The sequence below is a fragment of the Pristiophorus japonicus genome, chromosome 5 (genome assembly GCF_044704955.1).
Source record: "Pristiophorus japonicus isolate sPriJap1 chromosome 5, sPriJap1.hap1, whole genome shotgun sequence".
NCBI classification, from domain to species: domain Eukaryota; kingdom Metazoa; phylum Chordata; class Chondrichthyes; family Pristiophoridae; genus Pristiophorus; species Pristiophorus japonicus.
The window spans coordinates 40,247,429-40,273,487 of record NC_091981.1 but is presented as its reverse complement, the minus strand read 5'-3'; the positions used below and the strand labels follow the sequence as shown (position 1 = coordinate 40,273,487).

Sequence of the window (26,059 nt, the reverse complement as noted above, 5' to 3'; positions counted from 1 at the left end):
CTGGCAGCGTCTCTGTAGTACTACCACATGCACGTTCTTCCGTGCATGGTTTTCAAAGGGCAGTATGGAGATCCTCGACCTTCTCTTGTGAACCTTCTATCAAGGGCAAGTTATAAAGTAATCTCTGCACTTCTTACTCAAACATTGCAAGAAATGTGATATGAGACAGTGAAATAGTAAGAGAGAAGGTGTACCCATGAGCGAGATGGTGGCGATTTCTTGAGCCTACTGTTTTTTTATACTATTATGGTCCTGGATGGTGTGGAAATGAATCATGCTTTCACTAGTATCTCAGCATCTCAGTAGTCAGGAGTAGCACTCTTATTGAAATTCTGCCCTGGAGACTAAACGACAACCTTGCCCCCATCAGTAAAATGTTGTCATATGCTTGTGGGGTTGATACACATGATGCTAAAGTCAGAGGAACGGAAAGTTCAAGGAGAGGATTGCAGTGCTAGAAGAGGAATGGAGGTCTACATCAGAGGCTCATGTAGTCAACCTTGCTACCATGCAGTATCTAAGGGTCTGCCTTATGCTAGCATTTTTCCCAGCAGACAATAAACTTCTGACTAATGAGTACTCAACCCATTATCAAGTCAAACGTTTATTTTTGTCTAGACAATTTTGACTTTAAATTCAGTTCAGTTTTCTTGTAGCAACAGTTTAAATATAAGATATATCTATACAAACACAAACATATCTCCATCTTTTCCTTTGCAGGTTCACTTTACTAAAGAATGAATGTTTAGAGCTTGATACACAGGAAGAAACCAATCCCCTATTACAGAAACTTACATCTTTTCATCACTTCACTGCAAATTCTATACCTTCTGCTGAGGTAAGTATTAAGGCATAATTTCATTAAATCAATACACTTAGATGAATGTACATAATCACTTTTTTGAAAACAGTATATTGTGTTGTATTAAAATGCAAATATGCTATTCAATAAAATCCATTTCTGTTTTAAATCTATTTGGTTTGGATGAGAAAGATGTTCTGAAATTTAGTAAATTTGGAAACAATCAGAAAAAAAATGTGTTGCATACTCCATTTAAAAGTCCTATATAGGGACTGTTTATATAGGACTTTTAAATAGAGTATGCAACACATTTTTTTTCTGATTGTTTCCAAATTTACTAAATTTCAGAACATCTTTCTCATCCAAACCAAAAAGATTTAAAACAGAAATGGACTTTTTGAATAGCATATTTGCATTTTAATACAAACTTGGTTTGTATTCTCTTTTCCCCTACAAATTACTCAAAAGGTGATGAGGTGCTAACCTGTTGAAGACAGAGCTAAGTGATCCCACAACCAACAAAGTAGATCAAAGCTCTTCAGTCCTGCCATATCCAGTCGTGAATGATAGTGGACAATAAAACATCTAACAGGAGGAGGAGGCTCCATGAACATACCCATCCTCAATGTTGACGGAGCCCAGCACCTGGGTGCAAAAGACAAGACTGAAGCGTTTGCAAACATCTTCAGCCAGAAGTGCCAAGTGGATGATCCATCTCAGCCTGCTCCTGGGGTCCCCACCCTCACAGAAGTCAGCCTTCAGCCAATTCGATTCATTCCACGTGATATCAAGAAATGGCTGAGTGCACTGGGCACAGCAAAGGCTATAGGCCGACTACATCCCAGATGCAGTGCTGAAGACTTGTGCTCCAGCACTAGCCAGCCCTCTAGCCAAGCTATTCCGGTACAGCTACAACGCGTGCATCTACCCAACAAGGTGGAACATTTTCCAGGTATGTCCTGTCCACAAAAAGCAGGACAAATCCAATCTGGCTAATTACCACCCATCAGCCTACTCTCAATCATCAGCAAAGTGATGGAAGGGGTCGTTGACAGTGCCATCAAGCGGCATTTACTCACCCATAACTTGCTCAACGATGCTCAGTTTGGGTTCCTCCAGGATCACTCGGTTCCAGATCTCATTAAAGCCTTGGTCCAAACATGGACAAAATAGCTGAATTCCAAAGGTGAGGTGAGAGTGACTGCCCTTGACATCATGGCAGTATTTGACAGAATTTGGTGATATGGGGAAAACTCTCCACTGGTTGGAGTCATACCTAACTCGAAGGTAGATAGTTGTGGTTGTTGGCGGCCAATCACCTCAGCCCCAGGACATCGCTTTTGGAGCTCCTCAGGGCAGCATCCTAGGCCCAACCATCTTGAGCTGCTTCATCAATAATCTTTCCTCTATCATAATTCAAAAATGGTGATGTGTAAGGGGTTCTGGGGTGTGTTGTGCCTTGGGTGTCTCTCTCTGGCTTTCTGCCCTCACAGCTTATGTCTGGCCTGTGAGGTAACCTGAGTGCTGCAAGAGCACTCCTGGAGAGACTGTGTCCACAGCTTATGAAGGGGGTTTTGAGACTCGTGCGTCCCCACAGCTTATGACTAGCCTGTGAGGCACCTGTGAGTGTCAAACACTCCTAACCCCTTTCTTCCCTAGTATGTGGCACACAGTTGAGCGTTTTTGAGGCTTCCCTTACACTGTTCTGACACAAGACTCACGATCAGGAGATGTAATACAACAGAACTGAGACAAGGCGATTCCAAGAGGAACTTTAAGCTTCCAATTTATTTGACAAGGTGTATCTCAACAAACAGCAATACACCAACAAAACAATCCCCCTAAATCCCACTAAACGGACACAACGAAAATTTTTACATAAGTTTAACAGCAGTGCAATGCCCAACCTCCCACCTTCCTGACCTAACTGAGTTGGGATTTTTGGAGATTATACTCACCACAGCCTTTACAGTCTTTCCAGGTCAAAACGTGGTTTCGGGGTTCTCTTTTTGCTATCTTCAGGATCTTGAAGTTACTTTTTCGGTTGTGATTTTCTTGGAAACTTGGTTGTTGTTGCGTCTTGTTGTTGCTGTGGATCTACCTGAGTCCAGCTCTCAGGGGAAGATCCTTGTGGAAAAAGAAAAGGTTCAGTCTCCAGTAGCGAAAGGAGGCTGAACTGATGCCGTCTCGGGATGGTGGTTTGCTTCTTCTGTCTTCGGTGACTTCAGACACTTGTCTTCCTTCTCTGTCGAAAGGCTGACTGATTGCTGGAACACGAGAACAGAACAACTTATCAGGGTAAAAACCCCTTATATCCAGTTATCCAGTCAGATTTTCGTGCTGAAATAAATCCTTCCCATTGGTGGGCTTGTGATTTTTGAAAAATGCAGCTGTTGGATTTCGCGTGGTTTTTCCACTGGCCATCCCTGATGTTAACCTAATCAAGGGTTGAGTAGGTGTTAATTGGGTTGGCAGGATGTGGGCCTCCTGTAGCCATTGTGTAGGCCCTCAGTTTGTTTTGGGTTCCCTAGTTTTCTTAAGGCCTGCATAATATCCCTCCATAGTGTAAACGTGGGGGAGACAATAGCCCGGTATCGGTGATGAGTCAGTCCCGAGTTTTCGAGCCAGGGCACTCCCATTGGCTTGGAGTCCCTTGCTTCGGGCTGACTCTGTCCCACCATTGGCCCTCCGGTGTCCTCCCCCGTCCAATCACTGCCCTGCCAAGGCCACACCGTCTCCGTTTCAATCCACATCTGGTTCTGGGTTCCCTGTTCCTTCCAGGACACTGGCCTGCTGCAGCACAGACAGATCCCACAGCTCTTTTCCTTCTGGGTAAAATGAGGGGTTGTCGTCCTCCCCTACAGATGTTTGCTGATGATTACAGTGTTCAGTTCTGTTTGCAACTCCTCAGATAATGAAACAGTCTATGCCCGCATACCTGGATAATATTCAGTCTTGGCTGATAAGTGGCAAGTAAGATTCATGCCAGGTAATGATTATCTCCAGCAAAAGAAAGACTAACCACCTCCCTGGACATTCTATGGCATTACAATTGTTGAATCCCCAACCATCAACACCATTGACCAGAAACTTAACTGAACCAGCCACATAAATACATAAGAGCAGATCGGAATTTGGGCATTTTGCGGCATGTGACTCACCTCCTGATTCCCCAAAGCCTTTCTACCACTACAAGGCACAAGTCAGGAGTGTGATGAAATAATCTGCACTTGCCTGGATGAGTGCAGCTCCTTCAACACTCAAGAAGCCTGACACGATCCAGGACAAAGCAGCCCCTTGATTGCACCCCATCCACCACAGTAAACATTCACTCCCTGCACCACCGGCGCACCGTGTTTGCAGTGTGTACCATCTAGAGGATGCACTGTAGCAACTCGCCAAGGTTTCTTTGACAGCACCTCCCAAACCCGTGACCTCTACCACCTAGAAGGACAAAGGCAGCAGGCGCATGGGAACACCATCACCTCCATTGGAAATATATCGCCATTTCTTCATCGCCGCTAGGGCAAAATCCTGGAACTCCCTCCCTAACAGCACTGTGAGAATACCTTCACCACACAGACTGTAGCGGTTCAAGACGGCGGCTCACCACCACCTTCTCAAGGCCAATTAGAGATTGGCAATAAATGCTGACCTTGCCAGCGATACACACATCCTGTGAATGAATTTTTAAAAATTCTTTCTTGGCTAATTTTTCTTCGCAAATTTCTAATGTCCAAAATAAGGTTTTGAAGAAAAAAAATTAAAATTACATAATTCAAAATAACATGATTACATTTAACCATTAAATTATCTTTCATCTTCATTATAGTTTTTACTTGAAAATCTCAACCTCTCTCAAAAGCCTAGACTGGAATTCATATTTTTTCTCAGAGCCTAATTTCTCAGGATGTATGAATACCAGTCAGCTGAGCCAATGAAATATTTACTTTTGCCAGTCTCTGCTTGGTTGTTTTTCAAAGTTATTTGAAGAAAAACTAAAGTATCAAATTAAAAAGCTTTATTTAGGTAAAATTTATATCGATTTTGTTTTAAACAGAAGCTGTTTGTTTGTGATTCAGTATGAGACACAAAAATAATAACTGCCCTTTATACGTTTTTTGTTGTGTGTTCTATAAACTTCAGAGTATTAAACGAAGAGTATTTTTCACACAGTAATGTTCAATTTTTGAAAAAATAATTGAATTTTGAAGCTTACAGACAGTCTCATCTGTGTTTTGTGGAAACATTCTAATTGCCAACACCTGTCAGACAGAGAGAGGGACAGAAAACCGTTTTATTTTATTTTTTTAATTGAATTTGGGGGCCTACACTGGCAGTTAAAGCCAGTTTTGAAGAATAAAATGGCGGCCGACTCACTTTCGCATGTTTCTGGCGGGTCCAGCGGTGGCCTCCATTTTGGGCAGTTCAGCAGCACTGCCATTGCCTGTGTTCGCTGCAGAAATGGAAATGAGGCAGATCATGACATCAATGAGTGTGCAACGCTGATTTGACGCATGATCTGCCATTTTCAACGTCGCTGATCCACTTACTGCCCTCTCTTAATCATGACCAGCTGACCAAGCATTCAGCAGCAGGAAGGAACCTCCAGCAGCGCTATTTAAATGGATCATCATCAACAACTTGCAGCTGACATACCTTTTCAGTTCTACTGGTTCTGTCTAAGTTTCTGTAACTCTTGGAGCTTTCTAAACTTGTTTGAAGTTGCCGAGGTCACGAGGAGTGTTGCTGCAAGTGGAGAAAGCCTTGATTCTCATTTAAAGGTTTCAGCTTACACCACTTGCTCACGGTACTTGCAGTCCCCCTTGAGCTCGAGTACCTTCAGAAGATGGAGCAGGGACAGCGAAGAAGAGGAGAGGATGCTCAGAGAGGAATGAGGAAGAGGGTCAGGAGGGCTCTCATCAGGAGGCTTTTCCCATCCAAGAGTCTTTCGCGAGCACTTCTGTTACCTGCACTGAAGCCGGAGCTGTATATTAGGAGACTCCACTTCACCAAGGAGGTGGTCACAGAACTCTGTCACATGCTGCAACTGGACCTGCAGCCTCAGAGCACAGCGACCACGGCTCTCCCAGTGGCCCTTAATGTCTTCAATTTCTTCGCTAGGGGATTCTTCCCGTCTGGAGCAGGAGACAGAGCTAACATCTCCCAGTTTTCCCTCCATCGCTGCATCTGTGAGGTCACAGAGGCTCTTTACTCTAGGAGAAGGGATGACATTTTCTTCTCTCTAAACAGAGAGAAGCAGGATGAGCGTGCATGTGGCTTTGGCAGGATAGCGGGCTTCCCATGGTGCAGGGCGCCGACACCCTCATGGCTTTGCTGGCACCGCATAATCAATCCTGAGATGTTCTGTAACCACAAAGGCTACCACTCACCTAATGTGCAGTTGTTGTGTGACCACGCCCAACGCATCATGATGGTGAGTGCCCACTTTCCTGGCAGCAGTCACGATGATTTCATCCTGCGCTAACCACCGATGTAGCAGCAATCTTCCAGCCACCATGTCAAACCCAAGGGCGGCTGCTCGGAGACACTCTGCACCTGGCTGATGACTCCACACCGCAAGCCCATCATTCTTGCTCAGCACTCATATAATGACAGCCATGTTGGCACCAGGAAAATCATCAAGCAGATCATTGGGGTGCAGAAGCAAAGGTTTTGCTGCCATGACCACTCGGGAGGAACCCTCCAGTACTCGCCGGAGCGGGTGTCCTATTTCGTGGTGGTCTGCTGTATTCTTCACAACTTGGCCATCATAGAGCTGCGGTGCTTGCCACCAGGGATTGTGGAACGACCTCGGGAGGAGGAGTGAGATGAGAAGGAGCACGAGGACGAGGAGGGAGGGAGGAGGCAGGCACCAAATCTCCGTTCCGGAAGGGCTGTCAGTGAGCGCTACATCAGACTCCGTTTCCAGTGAATGAAACCCTAGATCCCCGTTGCTCACCACTTCCTCAACATACTAGTCCTCTGTCATGGAGCATCCTCCTGGGTATGAAGCTCAAATGAGAGCTATCACAAAACACACATTCCAAACAAAAATCGTGTGCCTTTACTACTCTAGTGCTCCTACGCAGTGCTTCCCCAATGGCTGTAGCATGTCTGGTGGAAGGCTGCTGGACCGGTGTCTCACCATGTGCCGATCCTGCCTCAATACTACCCTGTAACTTCCACACAGTGCCATTTTCTGAGCTGGTATCTGCGAGTGTCAGATGCAGTGATGGTGTGTCTTCATCTTCTCTTGCAACACTCTCCTCTAGAACATCAGGGACAGGCTGGTCTGCTGGCAATTCTTGTGTATCTGAAAGCAGAAAGGCATACCATGCAACCCTCTTTTTCCATCGCTACTCTCAGCAGGAGACCCAATATAGCATGGACGTAGTGTTCGTGGAGCAAGAGCAACATTGTTTTAAAGCAAGGCTGTCATTTTAGAAAGCATTGTCAGTCCCTTAAAGGGGAATCACCTGCTAAAATAAAAAAAATACTTAAAAATCATTTAAAAATAGGCCGTTTTTAGCCCTTAGAGCTCAACTACCTTCTGAAAAAATACATTAAAAATAACTCCTCATTTCACAGACCCAAAAAAATCAAGCCTGCCCAGCCAGCGGTTGGCCAAGAAGAGGGAGAGGTGGAGAAGAGAAGAGAAGAGCAGAGGAGAGGAGAGGAGAGGAGAGAAGAGGAGGAGAATCACTGTTACTCAATTTGACAATGCCAGCCACCAGTTCCTCGAGGTCGCACTTCAAGGCCATTTGCAGTGTCCCACACTGAAATTCAGCAGGGTTCCACCAGCCATGCTGCTACCACTGGGGTAGCACTGCACGTCATCGGTAGGATAAGCAGAGACACACACAAGGCAGTCACGAAGGGAATGCACGAGTATGATTAGTTGATTTCTTGATGTCTTATTGGATGGATAGATGTATAAAGTTGGATTGGAAAGTTGCTTTGTGGTGGCTTTTATTTCAGCATTTGTGCCCAAGAGAATGCTGTGATGGTCAGTAACAGGGAAGGCAAGTTGTGGGACAAATGGTGAAAGGGGAATTGGGGTTGTGGTCACAGTTACTGCAGGCAGATGATTCCATCTCGGATATCCTGACCAGAATGTGGCTGTCTGGTTTGCATCTTCCTTCCGCTTCCTCCTATTCTGCATCTTCCTTTTCTGCATCTTCCCTCTGTGACTGGATACTGGAAACCTGAAATAAATGCAGCAAATGCTGGAAATACTCAGGCAGTATCTCGACCGGAGATGTGAATTCTTTCTTTCGACATGGATGCTGCCTGACCTGTTGAGTATTTCCAGCATTTTCTGTCTTCTTAGAGACCAGCAGTACTCCCTGCACATTTCAAAAACTTTTAACATCTATTGCACGAAGCCACTACTTTAATAAAATATATACGCCTCATTTAACGTCCATCCATTCCCAGGGTGCTGCAGGTGGTATTGGCGGTGTATTTAAATGGAGGGGTGAGGCTCCTACAACGCAGGTCACATTGATTGCAATGGTTGTGCACAGCCTGCTGCGTGAAGCTCCGACTTGCAAACAGCACTTTTATCTGCCATTACAGTGTCCTTACAAGGTCAGTGATGGGGCATTACTAGTTCGCCAGCATAACGTGCTGGTTGTTATTGGCAGGTGGCGTCAAGCATGAAAAAGGGCTGCTGGCCATGTAGGGCCACGGATGAGGAGAGGCCAAAGATGTCTGGGGAGGAGGCCTTACCCCACCCCCCACCCGCCTCCCCCCCCCCCCGGGTTTACAGGGACCATCGCTCATGCCTGCCCTCCTGCTGCTCCATCTCTGCAGAAGTGCCAGAAGTCGGGCAGGACATCTGCGAATGTCGGACGGAGGAAGCCCCCGCGCTCTGAAATAACGTCTACGCCCGGGAAAACAAAAATGAGTTTGTGCATGCTCAAAATGGTCGCCTCTTTTAATGCCAGGATTTTCGGCTTGGGAGCACAAGGTCTTTTGTGTAATGCCTGATTTAATGACCCCGATTATGGATCCTCATTTTTTGCCGAAATTTCCAGTTAAAGGTGCAAACTTTTTCCAGGCCTTGCTTCACCAAGGAAGTAGTCACAGAACTCTGCCATCTCTCGGTGCCAGACCTGCAGCCTCAAAGCAGGGTGATGACGGCTCTGCCAGTAGCCCTCAAGGTGATCATCGCCCCATTAATTTTTTCACCAGCAGATCCTGCCATACTGGAACAGACGACATAGCAAACCTTTCACTGTTTGCCATCTATGGTTCCATCCGGGAGATCACAGAGGCGCCGTACTCCAGGAGAGAGGACTTCATTGTCTTCTCTCTAAACAGTGAGAAGTAGGGGGAGCACGCACATGGCATTGTCAGGATATCGGGCTTCCCCATGGTGCAGCATGTCATCGACTATACACATGTGGCTTTGTGGGCACTGCATCGCAAAGGTGAGATGTTCCACAACCACAAAGCATACCACTCACTTAATGTGCGGTTGGTGTGCAACCACGCCCAGCACATCCTGATGGCGAATGTCCAGTATCCTGGCAGTGGTCATGATGTCTTCATCCTGTGCCAGTCTGCTGTGCCAGCAATCTTCCAGCTACCATGTTAACCCGAGGGTGGCTGATAGATGACAAGAGCTATCTGTTCTACATCTGGCTGATGACGCTCCTCTGCAACCCCACCACTCGTGACTAGCAGTCATATCATGACAGCCATGCTACCACAAAGAACATCATCAAGCAGACCATCAGCATGCTGAAGCAACGGTTCCGTTGACATGACCGCTCAGGAGGAGCCCTCCATTACTTGCCGGAGCTGGTGTCCCAATTCATGGTGGTCTGCTGCATCCTCCACAACTTGGCTATCAGGAGGGCACAGCCCTTTCCACCATGGGTTCCACGACCACCTCAAGAGGAGGAGGATGAGGAAGAGGAGGAGGTGCAAGAAGGGAGGAGGCTAATCCCCATTTCAGATGGGCTGTCCAACCGCGTGTCATCTGACTTCGTAACATCCCTCTGTCACGGAACATCACTGGAATTCTCTTGGCCACAATGCTTAAATGAAAGCCACCACAAAACAAACATAATTTATAAATGATTCAATCCAAAACTGCATAATAAAGTCAACTAATCAACATGTACATTCCCTTAGTGCCTGTCCTTTTCCGGTCCAAGTGCTCCTACAAAGTGCTGCTCCAGTGGCTGCAGAATGGCTGGTGGAAGACTGCTGAGTTTCAGTGGGCGAGACTACAGATGGCCTTGCAGGATGACTTTAAGCAGCTCTGGCCCTAGAAGGCCCAACTGTAGACTGCACCACCTCGGCATGGGCAGCAGCAGTCTGGGCTGGCTGGCTGACAGCCAATCAAGGGCATTGGCGGAGTGGCAGTGGTGGCAGGACGGATGCTGTCATCCTGAGAGAGGACAGCAGGTTTGTGCTCCACGGAGTCACTGGCACGCCCCCACGGCTGTGCCTGAGCAATCCTAGTAATATGTTGGAGGACTGACTGCTGTGACTCTCTGCAAGCCTCTTTCCCGCTGGTAAACACAGCCATGATGGCAGCAGTCTGAGCTTACATTGCAGCAAGTGGAGCCTGCATGAGAGCCGTCTGAGCTTGCATGACAGCAGGCTGTGCTTGCACTGCAACACTCAGACGTTGTGTCACTTCCGCTTGTGCTGCAATGGTTGCTGAGACATCACCCATCAGAACCTGCATCATGGTTTGGTCCACAATTGTTCTAATGGAGTTGACTATCACTTCTATCCTGGAAATCATGGTCTCCAAGCTCTGCGCAAAGCCCTCTGCAAGCTTGGCCAGACTCTTCCATGATCCTTAGAAACATAGAAACATAGAAAATAGGTGCAGGAGTAGGCCATTCGGCCCTTCTAGCCTGCACCGCCATTCAATGAGTTCATGGCTGAACATGCAACTTCAGTACCCCATTCCTGCTTTCTCACCATACCCCTTGATTCCCCTAGTAGTAAGGACTTCATCTAACTCCTTTTTGAATATATTTAGTGAATTGGCCTCAACAACTTTCTGTGGTAGAGAATTCCACAGGTTCACCACTCTCTGGGTGAAGAAATTCCTCCTCATCTCGGTCCTAAATGGCTTCCCCCTTATCCTTAGACTGTGTCCCCTGGTTCTGGACTTCCCCAACATTGGGAACATTCTTCCTGCATCTAACCTGTCTAACCCCGTCAGCATTTTAAACGTTTCTATGAGGTCCCCTCTCATTCTTCTGAACTCCAGTGAATACAAGCCCAGTTGATCCAGTCTTTCTTGATAGGTCAGTCCCGCCATCCCGGGAATCAGTCTGGTGAACCTTCGCTGCACTCCCTCAATAGCAAGAATGTCCTTCCTCAGGTTAGGAGACCAAATCTGTACACAATACTCCAGGTGTGGCCTCACCAAGGCCCTGTACAATTGTAGCAACACCTCCCTGCCCTTGTATTCAAATCCCCTCGCTATGAAGGCCAACATGCCATTTGCTTTCTTAACCGCCTGCTGTACCTGCATGCCAACCTTCAATGACTGATGTACCATGACACCCAGGTCTCTTTGCACCTGCCCTTTTCCTAATCTGTCACCATTCAGATAATAGTCTGTCTCTCTGTTTTTACCACCAAAGTGGATAACCTCACATTTATCCACATTATACTTCATCTGCCATGCATTTGCCCACTCACCTAACCTATCCAAGTCGCTCTGCAGCCTCATAGAATCCTCCTTGCAGCTCACACTGCCACCCAACTTAGTGTCATCCGCAAATTTGGAGATACTACATTTAATCCCCTCGGCTAAATCATTAATGTACAGTGTAAACAGCTGGGGCCCCAGCACAGAACCTTGCGGTACCCCACTAGTCACTGCCTGCCATTCTGAAAAGTCCCCATTTACTCCTACTCTTTGCTTCCTGTCTGACAACCAGTTCTCAATCCATGTCAGCACACTACCCCCAATCCCATGTGCTTTAACTTTGCACATTAATCTCTTGTGTGGGACCTTGTCGAAAGCCTTCTGAAAGTCCAAATATACCACATCAACTGGTTCTCCCTTGTCCACTCTACTGGAAACATCCTCAAAAAATTCCAGAAGATTTGTCAAGCATGATTTCCCTTTCACAAATCCATGCTGACTTGGACCTATCATATTACCTCTTTCCAAATGCACTGCGATGACATCCTTAATAATTTATTCCATCATTTTACCCACTACCGATGTCAGGCTGACCAGTCTGTAATTCCCTGTTTTCTCTCTCCCTCCTTTTTTAAAAAGTGGGGTTACATTGGCTACTCTCCACTCCATAGGAACTGATCCAGAGTCAATGGAATGTTGGAAAATGACTGTCAATGCATCCACTATTCCCAAGGCCACCTCCTTAAGTACTCTGGGATGCAGTCCATCAGGCCCTGGGGATTTATCGGCCTTTAATCCCATCAATTTCCCCAACACAATTTCCCGACTAATAAGGATTTCCCTCAGTTCCTCCTCCTTACTAGACCCTCCGACCCCTTTTATATCCGGAAGGTTGTTTGTGTCCTCCTCAGTGAATACCGAACCAAAGTACTTGTTCAATTGGTCCGCCATTTCTTTGTTCCCCGTTATGACTTCCCCTGATTCTGACTGCAGGGGACCTACGTTTGTCTTTACTAACCTTTTTCTCTTTACATATCTATAGAAACTTTTGCAATCCGTCTTAATGTTCCCTGCAAGCTTCTTCTCGTACTCCATTTTCCCTGCCCTAATCAAACCCTTTGTCCTCCTCTGCTGAGTTCTAAATCTCTCCCAGTCCCCGGGTTCTCTGCTATTTCTGGCCAATTTGTATGCCACTTCCTTGGCTTTAATGCTATCCCTGATTTCCCTTGATAGCCACGGTTGAGCCACCTTCCCTTTTTTATTTTTACGACAGACAGGAATGTACAATTGTTGTAGTTCATCCATGCGGTCTCTAAATGTCTGCCATTGCCCATCCACAGTCAACCCCTTCAGTATCATTCGCCAATCTATCCTAGCCAATTCACGCCTCATACCTTCAAAGTTACCCTTCTTTAAGTTCTGGACCATGGTCTCTGAATTAACTGTTTCATTCTCCATCCTAATGCAGAATTCCACCATATTATGGTCACTCTTCCCCAAGGGGCCTCGCACAACGAGATTGCTAATTAATCCTCTCTCATTACACAACACCCAGTCTAAGATGGCCTCCCCCCTAGTTGGTTCCTCGACATATTGGTCTAAAAAACCATCCCTTATGCACTCCAGGAAATCCTCCTCTACCGTATTGCTTCCAGTTTGGTTAACCCAATCTATGTGCATATTAAAGTCACCCATTATAACTGCTGCACCTTTATTGCACACACCCCTAATTTCATGTTTGATGCCCTCCCCAACATCACTACTACTGTTTGGAGGTCTGTACACAACTCCCACTAACGTTTTTTGTCCTTTGGTATTCTGCAGCTCTACCCATATAGATTCCACATCATCCAAGCTAATGTCCTTCCGAACTATTGCCTTAATTTGCTCCTTAACCAGCAATGCTACCCCACCTCCTTTTCCTTTTATTCTATCTTTCCTGAATGTTGAATACCCCTGGATGTTGAGTTCCCAGCCCTGATCATCCTGGAGCCACGTCTCCGTAATCCCAATCACATCATATTTGTTAACATCTATTTGCACAGTTAATTCATCCACTTTATTGCGGATACTCCTTGCATTAAAACACAAAGCCTTCAGGCTTGTTCTTTTAACACCCTTTGTCCTTTTAGAATTTTGCTGTACAGTGGCCCTTTTTGTTCTTTGCCTTGGGTTTCTCTGCCCTCCACTTTTCCTCATCTCCTTTCTGTCTTTTGCTTTTGCCTCCTTTTTGTTTCCCTCTGTCTCCCTGCATTGGTTCCCATCCCCCTGCCATATCAGTTTAAATCCTCCTCAACAGCACTAGCAAACACTTCCCCTAGGACATTGGTTCCGGACCTGCCCAGGTGCAGACCGTCCGGTTTGTACTGGTCCCACCTCCCCCAGAACCGGTTCCAATGCCCCAGGAATTTGAATCCCTCCCTGTTGCACCACTGCTCAAGCCACGTATTCATCTGCGCTATCCTGCGATTCCTACTCTGACTATCACGTGGCACTGGTAGCAATCCCGAGATTACTACTTTTGAGGTCCTACTTTTTAATTTAGCTCCTAGCTCCTTAAATTCGTTTCGTAGGACCTCATCCCTCTTTTTACCTATGTCGTTGGTACCAATGTGCACCACGACAACTGGCTGTTCTCCCTCCCTTTTTAGAATGTCCTGCACCCGCTCCGAGACATCCTTGACCCTTGCACCAGGGAGGCAACATACCATCCTGGAGTCTCGGTTGCGGCCGCAGAAACGCCTATCTATTCCCCTCACCATTGAATCCCCAATCACTATTGCTCTCCCACTCTTTTTCCTGCCCTCCTGTGCAGCAGAGCCAGCCACGGTGCCATGAACTTGGCTGCTGCTGCCCTCCCCTGATGAGTCATCCCCCTCAACAGTACTCAAAGCAGTGTATCTGTTTTGCAGGGGGATGACCACAGGGGACTCCTGCACTACCTTCCTTGCACTGCTCTTCCTGTTGGTCTTCCATTCCCTATCTGGCTGTGGACCCTTTCCCTGTGGTACGACCAACTCGCTACACGTGAGACTCACGTCATTCTCAGCATCGTGGATGCTCCAGAGTGAATCCACCCTGAGCTCCAACTCCACAACGCGGTCTGTCAGGAGCTGGAGGCGGATACACTTCCCGCACACGTAATCGTCAGGGACACCAGAAGTGTCCCTGAGTTCCCACATGGTACAGGAGGAGCATAACACCCGACCGAGCTCTCCTGCCATGACTTAACCCTTATATACATTTAAATTGGCAACAACAATGTTAAAAGTTACTCACTGATATAGAAGAGAAAAAAGAAAAACTACTCACTTGGCTGTGACGTCACCTTTTGATTTCTTTCTACTTCTTTTTTGCCTTCTCCCTGTAGCTGCACAATTCACGCCTTTTATAGGCCTCTCCACGCACCTCCTCGACGCTGCTCCCGACTGCCGCCGACGCTGGGCCCCGGACTCCCTGCTGTGCCTTTTATAGGCCTCTCCACGCACCTCCTCGACGCTGCTCCCGACTGCCGCCGACGCTAGCCCCGGACTGCCTGCTGTGCCTTTTATAGGCCGCTCCACGCACCTCCTCGACGCTGCTCCCGACTGTCTTGACAGTAAAAACAGGCTCTGTGGCAGGCCTGCCAATGCCCATCACCCTTTTTCTGAAGGCCGCCCCAAAAAAGTCTGAGCCCTCTGCAGCAGAATTCGTGTGCGACCTTGCCCTCTTGACACCTGTGCTACCCTCTCCCCCTGGTCTGGCTGCAGGCCACTCATGCCCGGTGACTCACCGTGTGTGGATTCTGTCATGTATCCTACATGTTTACTGCTGGTACCATTACATATGATGTACCACCAGAATGGCACTGCAGTGGGAGACTTGGAAGTTACTTGCACAGGTGTGCCTGGCCTAGTATAAAAGGCAGGCCACCATGTGTGATCCTCATTCTGGAATTATCAATAAAGGACTAAGGTCACTACAGTTCAAGTACAACACATTGCCTCGTGGAGTCATTATCAGAGCATCTATAGACATAACAGTCAGAACAAGTGACAGTGTCTCTTGATCATCACTCTCCTCTTCATCTTCTTCTTGCACCACTGGCTGGGAAGCTTGAAGTTCTTGGGTATCTGAAAGGAGAAAGGCACAAGGGGAGGGTTGTGGTGAGGGGAGGCAGGGAAAGCAAGATCTGTATGCTTACAACATCAGCAACTTGTGAGAAGAGATTGTGGAATGAGGTGGAAGTGGGATGTGAGAAGGAGGAATATGTATGCGCATATCATCATGATCAATGGTTTCAGCCTCGCCAGTCACCACAACCTCAGTAACGGCCCCTCCAATGATATCTAGTATAGTCTCCTCCAGCTGGGTCAGGATGTGCAGCCATGCCTGTCCCCCACCAGTTAGCTGCTGCTGTCTCCAGTTTTGCTCTATCTTGGTCTGCAAGAGAAAGGGAAGTGTTTCAGTGAGTATGGTGCAATGTGTCTGGGTGATGTGTCTGTCATGGTTGAATAGCTGTCAGTATGTGCAAGGTGTGAGGTGCGGATGTGTGTCTTGCAGCAGTGGTAAGCGTATGAGAGTGAGGTGAAGCTATGATTGTGAGGTATGAGTCGTGATTGATAGAGTTTGCTGGTAGGTGAGTGATGGGAGTGAGGTGCATTGAGTAGTGTGTGAGGCTAGTGGTGCAGTTGGTAGGATACGGCATTTAATGATGCATTCACTGAACTTAACTACTCGTATGAGGTCATTAAACTTCTTTTGGCACTGGATTCTGATCCTTGGGGCAGTGACCACTTTAGCTATCTGCTCCCACTGCCTCCTGGCCTCTACAGATGGAGGACCTTTCTCCTCCTTTTGACCCCCTGCACTAAGGTCACCAGTGCTGCGTCTGAGAACCTAGGTGCGCTTTCTCTGACCTGTTGAGCCACGGCTACCTTAAAGTTGTCGTGTCAAAAATTACAATGAAGTACTTATTTCAGAAAGCACCTCACCTTTAAGAAGTGCAGATTGCGTTTCAAACTGGAGGCCATCTTTAAACAGAGAACACTTCCCATGTACTTGGGCCCCCTGCTAAGCACACAGCAATGAATGTCACATGCTGCCTGCATTACTTTCTGCGTGATTTGCCCATGCCCGCTTTTGGGCCTTATCGAATTTTTTGCCCCATATTCTCCAACTTGCATCTGCATACACTTTCTATCAATCATTGCCATTATAAATTCCTATGTCCACATTTATAATTGAAACTACCTCTGCAAACATATCATGGGAGAATTTTAACCCCCAAAAACTGGTGGGTTTGGGTTGGATTGGAGGTTAAAGCATAAAAAATCTGAATCATGACCCCAACCCACCCATTTCCAGTTTTAACAGTGGCGGGTCAGGGAGCGGGCAACCAACTGGCTCCCGGGAAGCGGGTTGGCGAGGCTGTATGCTCATATTGATTCACCATTTCAAATTTAACTCTGGCCAGCCGGGTTTCCTGGGCTTCGGGAAACCTGGTAGCTAAAGGGAGGTGAGGACTGCTGGACCCAGGAGTTAAGTGCCTTTCCACTTACCTGCTGGATCCAGCGTACCTAGTTCACTAAATCCCATGATCGGACACCCCCTGACCTTTCCGATATCCCCCCCACCCTCACCTCCGACTTCCACCATGAGGCATTCAATCTCACCCCGAGACCTCTGATCTCACTCTGAGACCTCTGATCTCCCACCTCCCCCTGGCTTTGATCCCTCAGATCTCCGATCCACTCCCCCCATCCCGGCCTCTGACCCACCCCCTCGCCAATCTTTGACCCCGGCCCCACACCCCCCCCCCCAACCTCCAATCCCTCAGGCCTCTAATCTTCGATGCCCTGCCTCCGCCCTCCTCTCTACTCTCTGGATGCGGCCTGGTGCCGCAAGCCTAGCCACCTGGTCTGCTAGCCCATATTGTTGTAATTGTACCCTGTCCCTGTGGAGGGGGCACAGGCTACTTGTAGGAGTGTGTAAATGTTGTGGACTGGTTTACATAGGCAGTTTCCATTATAAATGTGTACATAGGAATTTATGATACAAATAAAAATAAGGGCAAAATCCATGACTTTAAAATAGGTCTGATTTATTTTGTGTGTGTATAGACATGTATATATATATTTTAGTATGTGTATTTAATACACTGAATATGAAACATTTTCTTTGTATTTTTCCTTTCAGGAAAAGTTGTGTCTTTTGGCAGTTTCACTTAAAGCAGACCAGCTCCTTAGGCTCGCTGTTCAGGATGCTCTGCTCTTTATCGTACGAACTATTTTCAAATGCTCTGCAAAACACGTGAAGCAGTGGTTCCTGTATAGGAAATTACCCTTTACACTTATTTGTCAGCAATAGAAAAGAACAAACTTATGTTGGCCAGTGAACTCACATTACTGAGTACACCAATACGTATGGAAATGTAAACTTTTTAACCTTTTTTTGTAATTTCACATTGGGAATGTAACACAGCTCTGCTTGTAACATATTCTCGAATTGAAAATAAACTCTGACCTGCCATGGAAAAAATACCGATTGTTTGCTGTCTGACTGAGAACTACTTTTACCTATGAATACTTAGCAACTGTTATGTTTCATTTTCACTGAACAGTGTGATAGGTCCTTACTACACAGTATAAATGCACACGAGGCCCATGCTTGAGAGAAGGTCAGTCTGTGACCTGTCCTTTATTCCTTAGCACTCAAGTGATGAAGGTGGTGGAGCTACCCCTTTTGTACCTGAAGGTCCAGGTTAGGAGTGTCTCCCACCTAGTGGTCAATGTTCTCACAGTGTACAACTTAGGTCAGATTATACATGGATTACAATGCTGGTTGAATACATGACATCACCTCCCCCCGAAAGTCTTATTGGGATCACAGGTTGAGTCTCTCTGGTGGTTTACGCTCTCTTGTAGAACGCCTGAGTTGGGGCTCCGGTTGTTGGGGGCTAGCCTGAGTGTCTGCTGTTTGCGGTGACTCAGGCCTATCCAGACTGCCCACAGTGCCCGTTGGTTCCGGTGTTCGGTCACCTGTGGTGGAGTGAACTCTACATCGTGTTCTTCCTCTGCTTTTTCTATGGGGTTGCTGAACCTCCTTTTTGTTTGATCCACGTGTTTGCGGCAGATTTGTCCATTGGTAAGTTTAACTACCAGAATCCTATTTCCCTCTTTGGCAATCACAGTGCCTGCGAGCCATTTGGGCCCTGCAGCATAGTTGAGGACAAAAACAGGGTCATTTACATCAATACATCACGCCCTCGCATTCCTGTCATGGTAGTCATATTGTGGCTGGCGCCTGCTCTCGACAATTTCTTTCATGGTGGGGTGTATAAGGGATAGCTGGGTTTTGAGGTCCTTTTCATTAGCAGCTCTGCGGGTGGAACCCCTGTGAGCGAGTGTGGTTGGGATCTGTAGGCCAACAGGAGGCGTGATAAGCATCTTTGTAGGGAACCCCCTTGGATTCTGAGCATCCCCTGTTTAATTATCTGTACTACTCGTTCTGCCTGGCCGTTTGAGGCCGGCTTGAACGGTGCCGTTCTGACATGTTTAATTCCATTGCCTGCCATGAAGTCCTGGAATTCAGTGCTTGTGAAGCACGGGTCATTGTCGCTGACCAAGATGTCCGATAGACCGTGGGCGGCGAACATTGCCCCGTAGACTTTCTACCGTGGCAGAGGATGTGCTTGAATTTAAAATGTCACACTCGATCCATTTGGAGTAGGCATCTACTACAACAAAATCATTTTCCCATGAAAGGACCTGCGTAGTCCACATGGATGCGTGACCAAGGCTTGGTGGGCCATGGCCAGGGGCTACGGGGGTGCTTCCCTGGGCGCATTGCCCAGTTGGGCACACATGTTGCACCTGCGAACACAAAGTTCCAGATCTGCGTCTATCCCTGGCCACCAAACGTGTGCCCTGGCAATTGCCTTCATCATGACAATGCCCGGGTGCTCATTGTGGAGTTCTCTGATGAACACCTCTCTGCCCATCTGGGGCATGACTACGCGGTTTCCCCACAGTAGGCAATCGGCCTGAATTGAGAGTTCATCCCTGCGCCAGTGAAATGTTTTAAATTCCCCAGGGCATGCCCTGTACGTGGCTGCCCAGTCTCCATTCAGGACACATTTCTTGACTAGAGACAATAGCGGGTCTCTATTTGTCCAGACTTTAATCTGACGGGCTGTCACGGGTGAGCCTTCGCTTCCGAAAGCTTCAACAGCCATGACCATCTCAGCAGCATGCTCGGTAGCCCCTTCAGTGGTGGCTAATGGGAGCTGCTGAGTGCATCGGCGCAGTTTTTGGTGCCCGGTCTGTGCCGAATTGTATAGTCATAGGCGGCTAACGTGAGTGCCCACCTCTGTATGCGGGCCGATGTGTTTGCATTTATGGCCTTGTTGTCGGCCAAAAGAGACGTTAGGGGTTTGTGATCTGTCTCCAGCTCAAATTTCTTGCCAAAGAGGTACTGGTGCATTTTCTTTACCGCATATACACATGCGAGCGCCTCCTTTTCTACCATCCCGTAACCCCTTTCTGCCTGGGACAGACTCCTGGAGGCATAAGCTACCGGCTGTAACTGACCTTTGACATTGACATGCTGTAACACACACCCGACACCATAGGACGACGCATCGCACGTTAACACAAGTTTCTTACATGGGTCGTATAGTGTTAACAGAGTGTTGGAACATAACAAATTGCGTGCTCTATTAAAAGCCCTTTCCTGGCTGTCCCCCCAGACCCATTCGCGACCTTTGCGTAGGAGCACGTGTAGCGGCTCTAGCAGCGTGCTCAATTTGGGAAGAAAGTTACCAAAATAGTTCAGGAGCCCCAGGAACGAACGCAGCTCCGTCGTGTTATGGGGTCTGGGTGCTCTCTGGATCGCTTCCGTCTTGGACGCAGTAGGGCTGATCCCGTCTGCTGCTACCCTCATCCCCAGGAATTCTACCTCTGGAGCTAGGAAGACGCACTTCGCCTTTTTCAGTCGCAGCCCTACCCGGTCCAGTCTGCGTAGCACCTCCTCCAGGTTGTGGAGGTGTTCTTCAGTATCATAACCCGTGTTGAGGATGTCGTCCTGAAAAACCACCGTCCCTGGAATCGACTTGAGGAGGCTTTCCATATTTCGTTGGAAGATCGCGGCGGCCGAGCGAATCCCGAACGGACATCTGTTGTACTCAAGCAACCCCTTGTGTGTCATGATGGTGGTCAGCTTCTTCGACTCACGCGCCAGCTCCTGGAAAAATGTAAGCTGAGGTCAGGTCCAATTTTGAAAAAAGTTTGCCACCGGATAGCGTCGCAAAGAGGTCCTCCGCTCTCGGTTGCGGGTACTGGTCTTGGAGTGACACCGGATTGATGGTGGCCTTGTAATCGCCACATATCCTGACCGACCCATCCGCCTTGAGCATGATCGGGCTCGCCCAGTCACTGAATTTGACTGGCAAGATGATGCCTTCCCTCAGCAGGCGGTCCAATTCGCCTTCTATCTTTTCCCGCATCACGTACGGCACCTCTCTGGCCTTGTGGTGTACTGGCCTGGAGTTCGGGTTTATGTGAATCACTACCTTGGCCCCCATGAAAGTGCCGATGCCGGGTTGAAATAATGAGTCAAATTTGTCCAGGATCTGTGAGCATGATACTCGCTCCACAGAGGAAATTGCATTGACATCGCCCCATTTCCAGTTCATGACAGCAAGCCAACTCCTCCCCAGTAGTGCAGGACCATCCCCTGGGACAATCCAGAGTGGCAACCTGTTCTCCGAATCTTTGTGGGTCACGACTACCGTGGCGCTGCCTAGCACCGGAATGATCTGCTTTGTGTAAGTCCGTAGCTGTGCGTCAATCGGCGATAATTTTGGCCTCCTGGCCTTGGACGCCCACAACTTTTCGAACTGTTTGATACCCATCAGGGACTGGCTGGCCCCTGTGTCTAGCTCCATTGATACTGGGATGCCATTGAGGAGCACTTTCATCATTATCGGTGGCGTCCTGGTGTATGAACTGTACATGTGTTCCACATGAACTTGCTGAACCTCAGCTTTCAGCGATTTCCCCCAGCGTTCATTTCTGCAATTTCTGCAGGTATTTTGCTCATCTCTGCAAACTCCGGCTGAGTGTGTGCCTCCATGCCTCCAACATGAGCTGTTGTTGGAAACAAAGGTCCCTTGCCAGTTGATCGTCCCTGACTGCCCTTGTGACTGTCCTTGAATGCGCCATTAACAGGTGTTGATGGCCCCATTACTGGCCGCTTTGTCCCTTGCAATGGCGTGAATCGCCATTCAGCTTGCCATTGTTTCTGTCGAACACCCCCTCTGGGTTCGACTACATGTTGGGGCATGCCCGATTGCCCTTGTCTGCCTGGAGAACTGTGTGCTGCTTTAACAATGTTGAATCTCTGGCCCAACCATTCCTTAACACAGTACCTCTCGTCTGTTCTGCTAGTGGCCATGCTCGCGTGGTTTAAATCCCTGTTTCTCGTCGCCATTGATAGGTCCTTACTATACAGGATAAATGCACACGAGGCCCATGCTTGAGAGAAGGTCAGTCTGTGACCTGTCCTTTATTCCTTAGCACTCAAGTGATGAAGTGGGTGGAGCTTCCCCTTTTATACCTGAAGGTCCAGGTTAGGAGTGTCTCCCACCTAGTGGTCATTGTTCTCACAGTGTACAACTTCGGTCAGATTATACCTGGGTTACAATGCTGGTTGAATACATGACACAGTGCATCCACTGCAGTCAGGCAGAATAGCAGCAAATTTGTACCTTACTGGCTCGTTCTAAATTTCCCTCCACCCCTGCTGGAACTGCGACTGGCACTTCTTCACCACATGCAATTGCTGAGGTAGGCTGGGGCCTGGGGTCTCCCCACTCATTTGCCTCCCAACTGCCCCATTCCTGACGATGCCCGTGACCACCAGGTAAGCCATCCCAGCAGCAGCAGAATCCGTCCAATCTGCAAAACATGGAGAAGCCTCCTCTCCCTCTGATTGTTTAGTTACTGAGGCCTTGGTGTTGGCTGCTCCATTTTAAAGAGCCCTGTGGTGCCTTTAATATGGTGGCTGCTTCTTTGGGTGCTGCAGCAAGTAGTAATCAAATAAATCATAGAAAGTTACAGCGCGGGAGGAGGCCATTTCGGCCCGTCTTGTCCGTGACGGCCGACCAAGAGCTATCCAGTCTAATCCCACTTTTCAGCGCTTGGTCCGTAGCCCTGTAGGTTATGGCACTTTAGGTGCACATCCAAGTATTTTTTTAAATGTGGTGAGGATTTCTGCCTCTACCACCCTTTCAGGCAGTGAGTTCCAGACCCCCACCACCCTCTGGGCGAAGAAATTTCCCCTCATATCTCCTCTACACCTCCCCCCAATTATTTTAAATCTATGCCTCCTGGTTGTTGATCACTCTGCCAAGGGAAACCGGTCCTTTCTATCCACTCTATCCAGGCCCTTCATAATTGTATACACCTCAACCAGGCCTCCCCTCAGCCTCCTCTGTTCCAAAGAAAACAGACCCAGCATCTCCAATCTTTCCTCATAGCCAAAATTCTCCAGTCCAGGCAACATCCTTGTAACTCTCCCCTGCACCCTTTCCAGTGCAATCAGATCTTTCCTGTTATGTGGTAACTAGAACTGCACACAGTACTCCAGCTCCCGCCCAACCGGTGTTTTATACAGATTAAACATAACCTCCTTGCTCTTGTATTCCATGCGTCGACCAATAAAGGCAAGTATTCCATATGCCTTCTTAACCACCTTATCTACCTGGCTTGCTACCTTCAGGGGTCTGTGGACCTGCACTCCAAGGTCCCTTTGTTCCTCGACACTTTTCAGTGTCGTACCATTTCATGTGTATTCCCTTGCCTTGTTAGACCTCCCCAAATGCATTACCTCACACTTATCCGGATTGAATTCCATTTGCCACTGTTCTGCTCACCTGACCAGCACATTGATATCTTCCTACAGTCTGCAGCTTTCTTCTTCATTATCAAACACAGTCTATTTTAGTGTCATCTGAAAACTTCTTAATCATACCCCAACATTCCAGTCCAAGTCATTGACATGTACCAAAAAAAGCAAGGGGCCCAGCACTGAGCCCTGCAGAACCCCACTGGATACAGCCTTCCAATCACAAAAACACACATCAACCATTACCCTTCGCTTCCTGCCTCTGAGCCAATTTTGGATTCAACTTGCCACTTTGCCCTGGATCCCATGCGCTTTTACTTTCTTGACCCCTACTAAAATCCCGACTAGTAATCCCTACTAAAAGCACAAAGCTATTAAAGCTTAGGGGCCCTAAATTGATCGTACTACTGCCGGCTGCCGCTGAGTTTTCTCAGTGGTTTCCCCGTTTTTTCGGCGCTCTCACCTCTGTGGGAGTGAGAGTGAGGCTCTCACTCCGGCAGTTTGGAAGGACCACTGGCGAGCATCCGCTCGTGTGCGCCAGTGTGCAACACCGGAAAAAGTCCTTCCACCCGCCCCCGCCCGAGATTCAGTCGAGCGGTCCTCCGTTCCGGCAGGAAAAAAGTCCGCTGCGTGGAAGCAGATTTTACCTGGACGGTAGGTATGAAGATCTGCAAGAAAAGGTAAGTGAGAGTTTTTTCTTTACTTCTTTTGCAGAGATTTTGTGTGAAAGGGTACTCTGAAAATTTTGTGATGTTTTGTTTTTTATTTTTTGAAAAGTTTTTTTTGGTGCGTTCCCCGTCCCTGGGCCCGACTCCAGCCTTGGTATAACTTTCTCCGGGATTATATTTGCCGCCCAGATTCCCTCCTACAGCCCTATACCGTCCAGAGCTGCAAATGTAACGTCCCTATTTTAAAAAGCCAGACAAAAAGAAGGAAACTATAGACCAGTTAGCCAAACATCTGTGGTTGGGAAAATGTTGGAGTCCATTATTAAAGAAGCAATAGCAGGACATTTGGAAAAGCATAATTTGGTCAGGCAGAGTCAGCACGGATTTATGAAGGGGAAGTCATGTTTGACAAATTTGCTGGAATTCTTTCAGGATGTAACGAACAGGGTGGATAAAGGGGAACCAGTGGATGTGATATATTTGGACTTCCAGAAGGCATTTGACAAGATGTCACACAAAAGATTACTGCACAGATGTTGGGGGTAATATATTAGCAGGGAAAGAGGATTTGCTAACTAACAGAAAACAGAGAGTCGGGATAAATGGTTCATTCTCGGGTTGGCAATCAGTAACTAGTGGGGTGCCGCAGGGATCAGTGCTGGGACCCCAACTATTTACAATCTATATTAACGACTTGGAAGAAAGGACCGAGTGTAACGTAGCCAAGTTTGCTGACGATACAAAGATGGAAGTAAAAGCAATGTTTGAGGAGGACTCACAAAATGGCACTAAGTGAGTGGGCAAAATTTGGCAGATGGAGTATAATGTTGGAAAGTGTGAGGTCATGCACTTTGACAGAAAAAATCAAGGAGCAAGTTATTATTTAAATGCAGAAAGATTGCAAAGTGCCGCAGTGCAGCGTGATCTGGGGGTAGTTGTGCATGAAACACAAAAGGTTAGTATGCAGGTACAGCAAGTGATCAGGAAGGCCAATGGAATTTTGGCCTTTATTGCAAAGGGGATGGAGTATAAAAGCAGTGAAGTCTTGCTATAGTTATACAGGATATTAGTGAGGCCACACCCGGAATACTGCGTACAGTTTTGATTTCCATATTTACGAAAGGATATACTTGCTTTGGAGGCAGTTCAGAGAAGGTTCACTAGGTTGATTCCGGAGATGAGGGGGTTGACATATGAGGAAAGGTTGAATAGGTTGGGCCTCTACTCATTGGAATTCAGAAGAATGAGAGGTGATCTTATCGAAACTTATAAGAATATGAGGGGGCTTGACAAGGTGAATGCAGAGAGGATGTTTCCACTGATAGGGCAGACTAGAACTAGCGCTAGAATCTCCACTTTTTTTTGCATGCTTAACGCTCACTTAACGCCCATTTTACTGCTGAAATTACATATAACGCCCAGATATCACCCAGTTAGCCATAAAATGGAAACTGACGCCCATTTTTAGGAAACTTATCGACGAGCATTAATTTCCCCATGTGCTTAACGTCGGGAAAAAATATTACCGCCTGCCCACTTTTTTTGGGCAGAATCATCAGAATGGGCGAAATCAATGCCGATAATATTGCCCAGCATTAATTGGCGCACTGATTTAACGGCGAGATTCAATAATGTTGCCCGCCCACTTTTTTTTGTCGTAAAGAGCATATTTACCGAAACTAGCAGCCATGAGATCGCCCAGCGTCAATTTCACCACCTCGCACACATAGCACCCACTATATCGCTCGCCCAAAAAAACGGCCACAAAAATTGGAACTGTTCTGAATGAACGCCAGTGGTGTGGCTGGTATTTTTAAAATCCCACTCTTACATGAGGAGCTGATAAAAAAAGTGGAACGATTTGCTTGAAAGAGCGTTGATGTGAGTGACTACACTGACACATTGCTGTGTGTGTGCAGCTCAGACATCAATGGTGCCCATTACCTTGGTACCAGTTAAAGTTTACGTTAATTGATGTTAAGTTGTATTTAACCTTTCATGTTAAGGAATCACCAGTGTGTAACGGTGCAGTTATTGAGAATGTGAATAGAAGGGTTGTGAATGTGTCAA

The 26,059-nt window shown here is 47.4% G+C and overlaps 1 protein-coding gene across 10 annotated transcripts in view; it reads left to right on the top strand.

The window, feature by feature from the left end:
• The window catches only part of LOC139264307 (uncharacterized), a 382,502-nt gene that overhangs the window by 332,162 nt on the left and 24,281 nt on the right, over positions 1–26,059 (top strand). For 8 of the 10 annotated variants that reach the window (XM_070880561.1, XM_070880557.1, XM_070880560.1 and 5 more), the window contains 2 exons: positions 721–838; positions 17,613–17,939. The exons of 1 other annotated variant lie outside the window; for it this stretch is intronic. In XM_070880561.1, the coding sequence (XP_070736662.1) occupies positions 721–838; positions 17,613–17,783 (289 nt within the window). In that variant the 3' untranslated portion in view covers positions 17,784–17,939. Of the gene's footprint in view, positions 1–720; positions 839–17,612; positions 17,940–26,059 lie in introns of those variants that run through there. One more of the 10 variants, XM_070880565.1, reaches the window with a different exon arrangement.